This window comes from Triticum aestivum, chromosome 3B (assembly GCF_018294505.1).
Source record: "Triticum aestivum cultivar Chinese Spring chromosome 3B, IWGSC CS RefSeq v2.1, whole genome shotgun sequence".
In the NCBI taxonomy this organism is placed as follows: domain Eukaryota; kingdom Viridiplantae; phylum Streptophyta; class Magnoliopsida; order Poales; family Poaceae; genus Triticum; species Triticum aestivum.
This window is the reverse complement of record NC_057801.1, coordinates 28556225-28568311: the sequence shown is the minus strand read 5'-3', so window position 1 is coordinate 28568311 and position 12087 is coordinate 28556225. Positions and strand designations below refer to the sequence as shown.

Sequence of the window (12087 nt, the reverse complement as noted above, 5' to 3'; positions counted from 1 at the left end):
TATCTCCCTTCCTTCCCCCTCTCCTACTTGGACAAGGAAAGGAGGGAGTCCTACTCCCGGTGGGAGTAGGACTCCCCTTGGCGCGCCTCCTCCCTGGCCGGCCGCCCCTCCCCCTTGCTCCTTTATATACGGGGGCAGGGGGCACCTCTAGACACAACAATTGATCTCTTGATCTTTTAGCTGTGTGCGGTGCCCCCTCCACCATAGTCCTCCTCGATAATATTGTAGCGGTGCTTAGGCGAAGCCCTGACGGTACAACATCAAGATCGTCACCACGCCGTCGTGCTGACGGAACTCTCCCTCGACACTCGGCTGGATCAGAGTTCGAGGGACGTCATCGAGCTGAACGTGTGCAAGAACTCAGAGGTGCCGTAGTTTTGGTGCTTGATCGGTCGGGCCGTGAAGACGTACGACTACATCAACCGCGTTGTTCTAACGCTTCCGCTTTCGGTCTACGAGGGTACGTGGACGACACTCTCCCATCTCGTTGCTATGCATCACCATGATCTTGCGTGTGCGTAGGAATTTTTTTGAAATTACTACGTTCTCCAACAGAAACATCATAAGATCCAACTATAATAGCAAAGCTCGCGATACATCAAGATCGTGCCAAAGCAAGAACACGAGAGAGAGAGAGAGATCAAACACATAGCTACTGATACATACTCTCAGCCCCGAGGGTGAACTACTCCCTCCTCGTCATGGAGAGCGCCGGGATGATGAAGATGGCCACCGGTGAGCACTAGGGATCCCCCCTCCGGCAGGGTGCCGGAACAGGGTCCCGATTGGTTTTTTGTGGTTACAGACGCTTGCGGCGGCGGAACTCCCGATCTAGGTTATGTTCTGGGAGTTTCTGTCTATATAAGAGGTTTTGGCGTCGGGGACAAGTCAGGGGGGTCTCGAAGGCGGCCACGAGGTAGGGGGGCGCGCCCAGGGGGGTAGGGCACGCCCCCACTCTCGTGGGTGCCTTGGGACTCTTCTGGCCCATCTTCGATGCTCCGTGGGCTTCTTCTGGTCCAAAAATAATCTCCGTCGATGTTCAGGTCAATTGGACTCCGTTTGGTTTTCCTTTTCTGCGATATTCAAAAACAAGGAAAAAAAGAAACTAGCATTGAGCTCTAGGTTAATAGGTTAGTCCCAAAAATTATATAAAACAGCATATAAATGCATGTAAAACATCCTAGATGGATAATATAATAGCATGGAACAATAAAAAAATTATAGATACGTTGGAGACGTATCATGAAGGACGACCATCTCCTCCTCGGGGCCGCATGGGATGAGTTCGAGGTCGGCGGATCTGGAGATGAAGGCCTCGGATCTGCTGCCCGCCATGCCGGAGACGATCGAAGACCGTCGGAGGTGAGCTTGGGCGGCAGAGGGGAATGGAGGCGAGTGAAATGAAGTGGCTAGGGTTTGATCCAGCGAGTGGATGGGAATAAATATATGTGCGATCGGATGGGCCAGTGTGGGCCTGGTCCGACATGAGGACGCGCCCGGGTGCGCCCCATATCCACCCCATATTTGGGTTGGATATAAGGGGTGCCGGTCAGCCCGAAAGTTTGAGTCCTGTTTAAGACACCCGTCTGGGTCACATTTTTGTGACCGGCCAGTGATCGGACCGGACGGGCTACCCGGGCAAAGGGTAGCCTTAATTAGTGAATTTTGGTGCTGTGCAACTGCGTGTACTTCGGGCTCTCTTTGTTTCAGTTTTAGGAAGCAAATTCTTGTAGGGAAAAACGAGAAGCCAAACAAACAAACAGCTATTTGGAATCTACTTATCCAATGAAGCTCAATCTCCACGTCCACTTCAATGGCAAAGATGACTATGCAAATCAGCTTGGTAAATGAAGCGAATTTACAGGTGATTTGAAGCCATCTGAAGCCGAAGCAAAAAGACATGGCCTTGGAGGTGCTCGGCGAGCATCTTATGTTTTTCGCCCAACTTTTTCACTATCATACTCTGCCGAAATAGGCCGGTCTCTTGTCACGACCACGGGAACAGGAAACCCAGGCAGGGGACACTTGGAGCGAGCCACCTGCTGCCCGCCGCGACGCCCGCCGGCCGCAGCCCACTCGCTCCTCCCCGATCCCCTTCTGGTGCCGCGCAGGAGGGAGAGAGAGAGAGAGAGGCGGCGATGGCGAGGCACTTCCTGCTCAACACCGGGGCCAAGATCCCCTCGGTGGGGCTCGGCACCTGGCAGGCCGACCCCGGCGTCGTCGGCGACGCCGTCTACGCCGCCGTCAAGGTCCGCGCAAACCCCACCTAACCCCCACCCGCTTCACCATCCTGAGATGGATGGCATGTCATGTTTTCCCCCCTTCGTACGACCCTGTTTCCTGGTTCAGACGAGATCCTTATTCTCTTGTTCGATGCAGGCGGGGTACCGGCACATCGATTGCGCCAGAGTTTACGGCAACGAAAAGGAGGTAACTATCATCTGAGCACAAGATAATAATCCTATAAAACCTTTTCCTTTTTCAGCCTTGTTTTCCCCCCATTAATGTGTGCATAGTGACACAACTACTGCGATTTGCAAACGATATCCTTTAATCGTCCGAGCAACATATCGTTACACTAGTAATTTCTTCTGTCCATCAATGCGCAAAATACTGGTACTTTGTGACATGGTCTCATAGTGAACCTGCTTAGGATTTAAAGTAAAGGGTTAATTTAGTCAGGACTATTTTTGAAGATCGGTTGGACAGATTGATATTGTCTCATAGTGAACCTGCTTAGGATTGACATTGCAATGGCGCCAAGACCCAGTTTTGGCATGATCGTCGGTTGCATCGGTTTTCCCTCAAGATGGCTGCAACATTGCTCTGTTCAGGAAGGACAATAGAGAAGTATTTCTCTAGAAGATGAGGCTCAGTTTCAGGGTCGCATTTTGCAGCTGGAGCTTCAGAGGATTTGGTGCACTAAAGCTGAGAGCAAGGCTAAGTTTCACATATGGCTCATGATTCAGAACTGATTATGGACTGGCCCCCATTCTCCTACATGCATGATGTGCCACCTTCACCCAGTTCCGCGGCCCGTCTTTTTTTTGCGCTGCGTGTTTGTGAAGGAGCTTTGGAGGAAGATATCCTTCTATCTCCGGGAATTGCCGCTGCGAGTTCGCAGGCCTCTTTGCCGAGAGGATGGCGGAGAAAGGTCTTTGACTAGGCACCTAAGGAGAACTACAAGAAGCGATTGGATTGGGAATATATGCAGTGTGATATATCTGGGAAGAGAGAAACAGTAGGATTTTTCAGGATGAATCGGCAAATGTGGAGACTGTGATTTCCCTCTTGAAGAACGACACTGGTGTGCTCCGGATTGCCTGGAGCGAGCGTGTTTGGAAGTTCTAATTTGGAGGCTTATAGAGTTGTTGCTTTTCCTTTTATATTTTCTGGAAGTTGTCTAAGCTGATGTACAGTTTTTGACATTCTCAATGCAAAAGCAGAGCTCCTTCTTTTATGCAGATCCTGATATCCATTGTTTACATTATTCAGATCGGTTTGGCACTGAAGAAGCTATTTGAAGAGGGCGTAGTGAAGCGTGAAGATCTGTTTATCACCTCTAAGCTATGGTAAACCCAAATCTCTGGTGGTATCGTAGTATTTATGTCTGCAGTTCAGGTCGAGTATCTAGATGCCTATTTAAAGTTTTTAATTGTTCACGTCTAACTGATGTTTGATGCCTTATGGTTTCAGGAATGATCATCATGCTCCTGAAGATGTGCCAGAGGCACTAAATGAAAGCCTGAATGATTTACAGCTTGATTACTTGGATCTTTATCTTGTGAGCATCTCCTCTATTCTGGCTTCTATATCATTAATATCTCGCTTTGTGTGTACTGATATCGCTACTTTTGTGCATTATCGTTTTATTTTATTTTATTAGAAGGTCTCATCAGCAGGAAAGGATCACTTGTCTGGTCTATATCATACTTAAATATTAATCATGTTTACTGAAAAAATTATGTATCCATGCTAGTCTATTGTGTGCTATTTCTATCGTATATAATGTTGAAACTGGGCATATGGTTCTGTGTCATTATTGAATAAATGTGCTTCTATTCCCTGAATTCTGTCTATTCATATAGCCATATTACACACATGGACGTTTTCCCATCTTATTTGGTATGGATTAACATGGGTGTTTTTGATTTGTGGTGTCAAATTGTTTATTGTTTCAAGATCACTTCTGCTGTTCATTTTTTGGCTTCTTGAATACATTGCAGAAAAGATTATGTATTGTTCAATGAGTTTTATCTTTCTTTTTTCTGGTACCTTCAGCTTAGCGTTAGATGGGTATGTGTTGAAGTTGTTTAGCATGATTTTTTACAAATAATTTGATTACAATCTCTGACCTTCTGTGTATTTTGTAGATCCATTGGCCGTTTAGAGTCAAGAAGGGAACAAACAACAACCCTGAAAACTTTGTTACACCTGACTTGCCTGCTACTTGGGGGGCAATGGAGAAGTTACATGATGCTGGCAAAGCTCGTGCGATTGGCGTGAGTAACTTCTCATCAAAGAAGTTGGGTGACTTGCTTGCTGTAGCTCGTGTACCTCCAGCTGTTGATCAGGTGGAATGCCATCCTTGCTGGCAGCAAACTAAGCTCCACAACTTTTGTCAGTCAGTTGGTGTTCATCTTAGTGTAAGTCTGATTACCCCAGCTATTTCTATATTAGTGTGATTATCTATTTTTTTGACGCGTCTTGTGCCTTATTTATCACTCAAGAAGCTGGATTGCTTTTGCTGAATATATATTTGTTGTTCTTTTTTCATCTGTATATGTTTTGCAGGCTTACTCGCCACTCGGTTCACCTGGTACTACTTGGATGAATGGTAACATCCTTAAAGAACCAACAATCATCTCAATATCCGAGAAACTCGGCAAGACACCTGCACAAGTGGCTCTGCGCTGGAATATTCAGATGGGTCACAGCGTGCTACCAAAGAGCACGAATCAAGAAAGGATAAAGCAAAACCTTGATGTTCATGATTGGTCAATTCCAGATGACGTGCTTGCAAAGTTCTCGGAGATTAAGGAGGTATTCATCATATATGCACCGAGTAGCCTTAGCAATACTTTAAATGAGGGTAAAGCATTGATATTTATTGATTATAGTTAAACATCTTCATAGGATACCATGGTATTTTCTATTTCAAAATGTTACCTTCTTATGCGTTTCCTAAATTCATATGACCTTATCCTGATGAACATATCACTTGGAGCATGCTGAATTGCTAGGGTTAAGTAGCATTTGTAGTTTTCATGCTTCATGGAGCTTGGAGCACCGGTTGACAGTGGTATCGTGACAGGATTCTTATAAATTCATATGATTTTATCCAATGTTCATTTTTGCTCGCTACAAAGCACACAGCTGTGTGTCCCTTGGGTATATTATTCAATATATAAGTAGCTTCAATTCTGCATGGATCCACCTAAGACAAGAAAATGTCATCTCAGCCCCTGTCATCAATTGCTTTTCTGGAAGAATATTAGTAACTGCAGCATTGATCATATACCGTGACAGTTTTCCAATCATTCAGTCACTGTTAATTTGCATCTACTTCTTTCTTACCCCTCCCCCTTTAAGACTGTTTCAAAGGTAGCGCAGATTGGGCGCATCTGACGATTTTTTTTTTCGTTATCTTCAGGCTAGGCTGCTCAGAGGCAACTTCGCTGTTAATCCACAGAGCGTTTACAAGACCCACGAGGAGCTGTGGGACGGTGAGATTTAGGATTCGTATCAGGGCCTATCAATTCGTTTATCTCAGGATTCGCTCTTCAGAGACCAAGGTTCAGTGCTCTGGGCTTCGTGATTCTATCCTGTATCTTGATTCATAAACTATGTTGTCAGCAGCTTCACTATTTATGTTTTTCTTTGAGACAACGCTTCATTATTAATGTGCCCTTGGGGATATTGTGCCGTGGGCGTTGCGTTCGTGGTCCGCAGGCCACTGACTGCCGAAGCCGGCACATCTCTATCTTTACTTATATATATATATTATATACTACGTATTGAAAGAGCAAACTGAAAATTTTCTATAGGCACCAAAACAAGTGTACACGCGATCACGACGAGGGCGAGGGAAGCAGCGGGGGGAGAGCGCCTGTTCGGCGCTGTTTTTTTGTTTTTGTTTTTGTTTCTTGAGATAACATTTCGCGTTGGAACCTGGGATAGGCAGCAAATGCGCACCCTGCGCGTCTCTTGGGCCAGCCCACTTAGATAGGCTGTTGCCCATATCGTACCTTGGGCTGACTGTTTTCCCTCCCAAAACCGACTACTACAAGAATTTTAAAACGTTTCAAAAATAAAAATACTTGCGAATCTTTTCAGATATTTTGAATTTAAAATATTTTACGAAATTTATTCTTTCACAACATAAAGAAAATGTTCAGGATTATTTAAATAATATTGCAGAATTTAAGGAAAGTGTTCACGAATTTATTAGAAATGTGCAAAAAATTAAAAATGTTCACTGATTTAAAAAATATACATGAATTTTATAAAATAGTGGATTTAAAATAATTTGATGAATTAAAATAATGTTCTTTGTTTTAAAAATGAAAAGGGAAAAAAGACAAAAACAAAATAGGGGAAATATAGTTATGTACCTAGTGTTTTTCTTTAGTACAGCACATAGCACATGGAAATGGGCATGTTGAACATAATTGTACGGTCTGTTTATCCACATGATTATATTAGAACAGATTTTTGTATGAGAGAAAGCTGCCACATTTGTGAAAGCTGACGCAGCAGGTTCAAAATATAGCTCAAGGTTCGAAAACCACATAGTGAAAATGGATCAAGTGGAACCAAGAACTCTATGTAAATAAATCAGGAAAATAAAACGTGGAGAGCTGTGCTTTGCGGCTGGAGGCTCTGCAGGCAAGATAAATCGTAAGTATAGGCAGAAACAGTTCTGCAAAACGATGGTCACTTTCACATGTTCATTGTGGTAACTGAAACAATATTACAAACAATATTACAATCGTAAATATTTGACTATGTTTGATGTGGAAATAGCTATCATAAAAACGTCTACAAATATTATACAATATATTTGTCAGGTAATTTCTATTGATAAATGTATGATATTATATTTTCTTACCATGGACAAAAATACTACACCTTTTTATTTCTCATGTAGAATCGTTGAAGGCATTTTTAAAATAAAGATGAAGATGAGAGTTGGTGCCATGGTCATTCTATGCACACACGTACATCCTAGAAGGTGCATGCAATCGAGTCAGTCAGGCAATGGGGCTCACACGTGCATGCAATCAAGGTGCTGCGTGCTCTCACACGTATATGCTTCGGGAGAAGAATTACTTGCGGCAAGCACATACACAACCCAGATGAGGACCGATGGGCCATCCCTAGTGTTGTTACCGTGCGGGGCCCATAGGCCTAGGTGGACAACGAACACCAACAAGTTAGACGGCCGGCTACGCATCTACGTCCTGTCCAAGAGATCCACGCGTGTATACCCACACGGCCGTACACTTTTAATAAATAGCTAGTCTAGGTTAGGTTTAGACGCGGGTTTTGTTTAGAGAAGTTTAGCTTTAGCTATTTTTATTTGTCTTAACTCGTAGCGGCTAGTGCGACCGTCAAGACATCCTATTGGAACCCATCTTGTGAGATTAATCCCATCTAGTATATTCACAATTTTAAGATTGCTTGGCTATTATTTTCTTGCATGTTCTTCGAATTGCTTGCAGAAAAAATTCTTCGTGGATAGGTCGATCGCACCGTTGGCTCGGTCGATAACGCCGTGGAGTTGGTTCAGCGATTGCCGTGGATATCAGTCGTGTACGGTCTTCCCTGTACGGTTGGTAGCCGGATCGTGAGGGTCAAGTCCCACCCAAAATCATAGTTATCTCCCTCTCATCGAAAGATCGGGCCCCATTTCACATCAATGTTTCACACGAAGCACGTTGCCACAAGTATAAAGGAAATCAGACGTGTTGCTGAAGCGTATAACCCTTTTCAGGCCGCGTGGAGTTTATATTTATAGTCAAATAATATTACAAACTGGTTACAAGATTTGTCTCCAAGCGAAACCTACACAAGACATTCAAACCGGGATATGACAGGAGATACATTACAAGATGTTTAACCATTTGGCCAAGCTATATCTTACAGATAAGTACAGACGACAGAAGATAAGACATGAGAGCGGTGCACACACCTCACTAGAAGCAGCACTTGCACAAGACGTATAGGCTCCCATCCAGCAAAGCATGACTGCACTTGGAAGCGGTCTCCTACAATCAGATCAAGTCCTCAAAGCTCTTGCAGATTTAACAAACCATTTGCCGATTCGACCCCATCTCATCAGAATGGCAGCTGCAAATCCAACGCCAAAGCCGAGCCCAGAGAAGAGAAACAAGACCACATCAACATGAGACGAATCATCTGCGTGCGCTGTACTTGGAGGAGCAGGTGAAATGCCACAGGGGCTGGACAATGGCGGTCCACACAGCCCCAGATTCCCTTTGAATGAACTGTTTTCAAACGTAGCAAATTGACCTGACCGAGGTATCGTTCCCACCAATTGGTTGTTGGACAAGTTCAAGATACCAAGAAAGGTGAGATTTGTTAGTGCCTCTGGAATATCACCAAAAAGCTGGTTCTGAGACAGGTCGAGAGATTCTAGTTGAGTCATCCCACCAAATTCCTGCGGAATATCACTCGTGAAGGCGTTGCCTGACATGTTTAGTACATGCAACGAAATAAGCCTCCCAACCGATCTAGGAATGGTGCCATCAAATGAATTATTTGATAGGTCAATGACTGTTAAAGTTGTCAAGATCTTGTTGAATGTCCTATAGATGCTTTTATAGTATATAGTAACAGTATCCTGAATTCCTGATAGGGATGTTCAACGTTGCCAGTTCCATTGAAAGCACTTATAATTTCACCAGTACTGTTCAACTCTGTCATCATTGATTTCAGCCCCTCAAACCAATCTGGACTCAAATTACCAAAGAAATTGTTCGAGGCAACATCAAGAATCTGCAAGCTAGAGAAGTATTCTCCAGATTTGTCACCGTTGTGAAGAGCACCACTCATTGAGCCATAGAATCGGTTGGATCTCATGACAAGGACACGAAGTCTGGAAAGTACCCCCAGATATGATGGAAAAATACCTACCATGTTATTGTTTCCTATGTCAAGGAACTCCAGCTGCAAGCACTTGGTAAGTGTCCTTGGAAGCTGCCCTTCAATTTTATTGTTGTTCAAGTCTAATGTGTGAAGGAAACAATTGTCTTTGATGTTGGTAGGCAACATACCTTCAAATCGATTCTCCCGTAAACTCAACACGCTCATGTAACCATCTTCTATTAGACACGAAGGTATCTGCCCGCTGAAGTTGTTAAAAGATAGGTCGAGGACACGAATAGTAGAATCACAAACTGACTCAGGTATGTGTCCACTAATCTTGTTTTTAGAAATCCTGAACTCTTGGCCAAGATAGAGAGTGAAGTTTGGAAGCACCGAAGAGAAACTATTGTTTGAATAATCTAAGATAGTCACTGGGCGGCTCGGCATAGGAATCTGCCCTTGAAGCTGATTGAAACTAAGATCAAGAATTTCCAACCGAATCGAAAGGGAGAACATATGATGTAAGTTGCATAATGCTGAGAAGGTTGTGTGAAAGATTCAAATATGTAAGGCTACTGTTCCATGTCACCCACATCCACTTTGGAATGGCCCCACTGATTCTATTGGATGACAAATCCAAGTAAGACATTTGGTTAAGGTGTGCCAATGAACGTGGGAATCTCATTAAATTGCAGCTTGCTAATCCTAACATGGTAATTCGAGGGAGATAGGTAGATGGAGAGTTGTTATCTTCTCCATCCAATTCCACGACTGATAGATTGTTGTGGGAAAGACCCAAATGAGTGAGACTCCCTAACCTCCAAAATGAAGAAAGATCCACCGAACCAAACAAGTTATTCCAGCCAATATCGAGATAGGCCAAACTTCTGAGTTGAAAGAACGACTTGGGAATATTTCCTGTCAAGTTATTTGTGCTTAGGTCCACTGACACCAAGTGCGAAGATGTCGCATCAAAGTCTTGTACAGAGCCAGAGAGCTGGTTGAAACGGATATCTAAGTGTTGCAATGTCGGAATAGTGAAAACATATGTTGGAATTTCCCCTGCATAAAGAGTAAAGATGTTACATACTCTCACTTACCAGTTAGACTATCATGTATTATATACTTATATGAAATACTCCCTCCGTTGCATAATATAAGAGCACTTTTTGACACTACACTAGTGTCAAAAACGCTCTTTATTATGGGACGGAGGGAATACTTAACTAGAAATTAGTCACTACAAAGTTTAGGAGCATGCATACATACAAGATTAAAAAAATCTTTAGTTGAAGAGAATAATACATATAAGTGGCTGAATGACAAATAGGAAGGTGTTCGACAATATTGTCGTGCTGACGGCAATGGTGGAAAGTCAATGTGTATTTACGGTGAGGCTATGAGCTCGTAGAGCTAAGAAAGAAGGACTTGTATCTGTTAAATGTTGGATGGAAGAGTGCCCTAGCTAGTTTCCTCTTCTTCTCCCTTTCTTCCACCCCCCTCGTTTTTCCTTCCTCCTCTCTGATCCTCTTTAGCTATCTGAGATGGTGCATGTAAGTCGATGTAACACCCCCACCGAGTTTTTTGACTTGTTTTTTTTAATGAAAATCTAGTTAAGGGCCTCCACTCCTGAAGTTGCTAAAAAAAAAGGTTGAACCATCCGTCCTTATTAGTAATAACAGTCCGGGAAAGGAGAGTGAATGTTTATCTTAAATGTTTAGTGTATTGCTAACGAGTGCATGTTTACATTTTAAGATTTGGATAAATAGTTTTTCTACTGCATTGCATTTTCCCACTGTATTGCATCTTTCTACTCATTGCATTTTTGTCCTGTAAAAAGAAGGTAGATGCAGTAGAATCTAACACGAAAGTATGAAAAAGTGCAGTAGAAAGAAGGTAAGTGAAATAGAAAAAGGTAAGTGCAGTAGAGGTTGTTAACTGCAAAGTCAAGCCCAATATTTATTAGACATAAATGTCAAAGACATGGGTGTGAGCATGTCAAGTGAACTAAAACACATCTTTCCTTCAAAATGTACTAACCGCTGTCCCCTTTTTATTCTGGGTTTTTTATTGTTTAGGCTTATGCAACTCTTGCCAATAAAGGGCACAGCATGACCACAAACCCCCCAAAAAATTGTGTCGCGCGCTACCACTGTCTTTTCTTTGTCTCCCAAGAAAATGCACAATGGTAAATAAAGTAGAGAATAATGTTCAGGAGATGCAGATGCAAATGCATGCTGATGCAGATGCATATCGGGATGCATATGAAGGCATCATCACTTCACCAAGGGGAGACTATATTCTCTCACTTTAATCATCTCTCTTCCATGTCATCGAAAAGTCTAGGACACTATTAACAATGAGCAAAGAGATTGAACCTCAGGACATGTTGCCTACCCTAAATGAAGTAGGATACTACTACGAGAAGGTGGCTCTTATCAACTAGGAGCAACGACATCCACGATTTGAAACGCATCCCGTTGACATATGTGCTACAAGATTGTTTAGACTGATGGTAACACGCAGGAGACTATGTAGAAACATGTCATGTGGCCATAACAACCCAAGAGGACCATGTATAAACATACCAAGCAATTTTTACATATTCTAGTAATGTAGGATCTGACATACGCATAGATCTCAAGGTTGTATTTACGATTGACATTGCACTCATACTTTCTTGAGTCCTTTAAAAAAATATCATTATCTCACCATAACTTTTTTCGCTAGCCTCCCTCATAATTTTCTCCGGCTGCCACTTGCCAGACATAGGAATTAAATTGCAAAACCAAGATAAAAATACAAGTAAATGACGATACAACCCCTCTTCCAAATAGCATGAAAATACGAGGAAGAACAAGTTCCTTACAAAACAATGAAGCTAAGGGCAAACAACAGAAAAAGTCTAGAGAAAGTTTCTCCTCGTCCTTCCCTCGCCCCTGCGAGCGACGGGGGTAACCCTAGCCGCCGGCCACC

The 12087-nt window shown here is 43.1% G+C and overlaps 1 protein-coding gene and 1 pseudogene across 1 annotated transcript; one reads left to right on the top strand and one right to left on the bottom strand.

Annotated features, from left to right (window-relative positions):
* Window positions 1–1943: 1943 nt before the first annotated feature.
* On the top strand, window positions 1944–5896 carry LOC123068371 (aldo-keto reductase family 4 member C10). The gene is made up of 7 exons (XM_044490943.1): window positions 1944–2249; window positions 2380–2430; window positions 3496–3572; window positions 3697–3784; window positions 4374–4646; window positions 4795–5043; window positions 5654–5896. Exons 1-7 carry the CDS (start codon window positions 2139–2141, stop codon window positions 5735–5737), a joined length of 933 nt encoding a protein of 310 aa, XP_044346878.1. The 5' UTR covers window positions 1944–2138; the 3' UTR covers window positions 5738–5896.
* Window positions 5897–7970: 2074 nt separating this feature from the next.
* LOC123068370 (receptor-like protein 6) overlaps window positions 7971–12087 on the bottom strand; it is an 8037-nt pseudogene continuing 3920 nt past the window's right edge.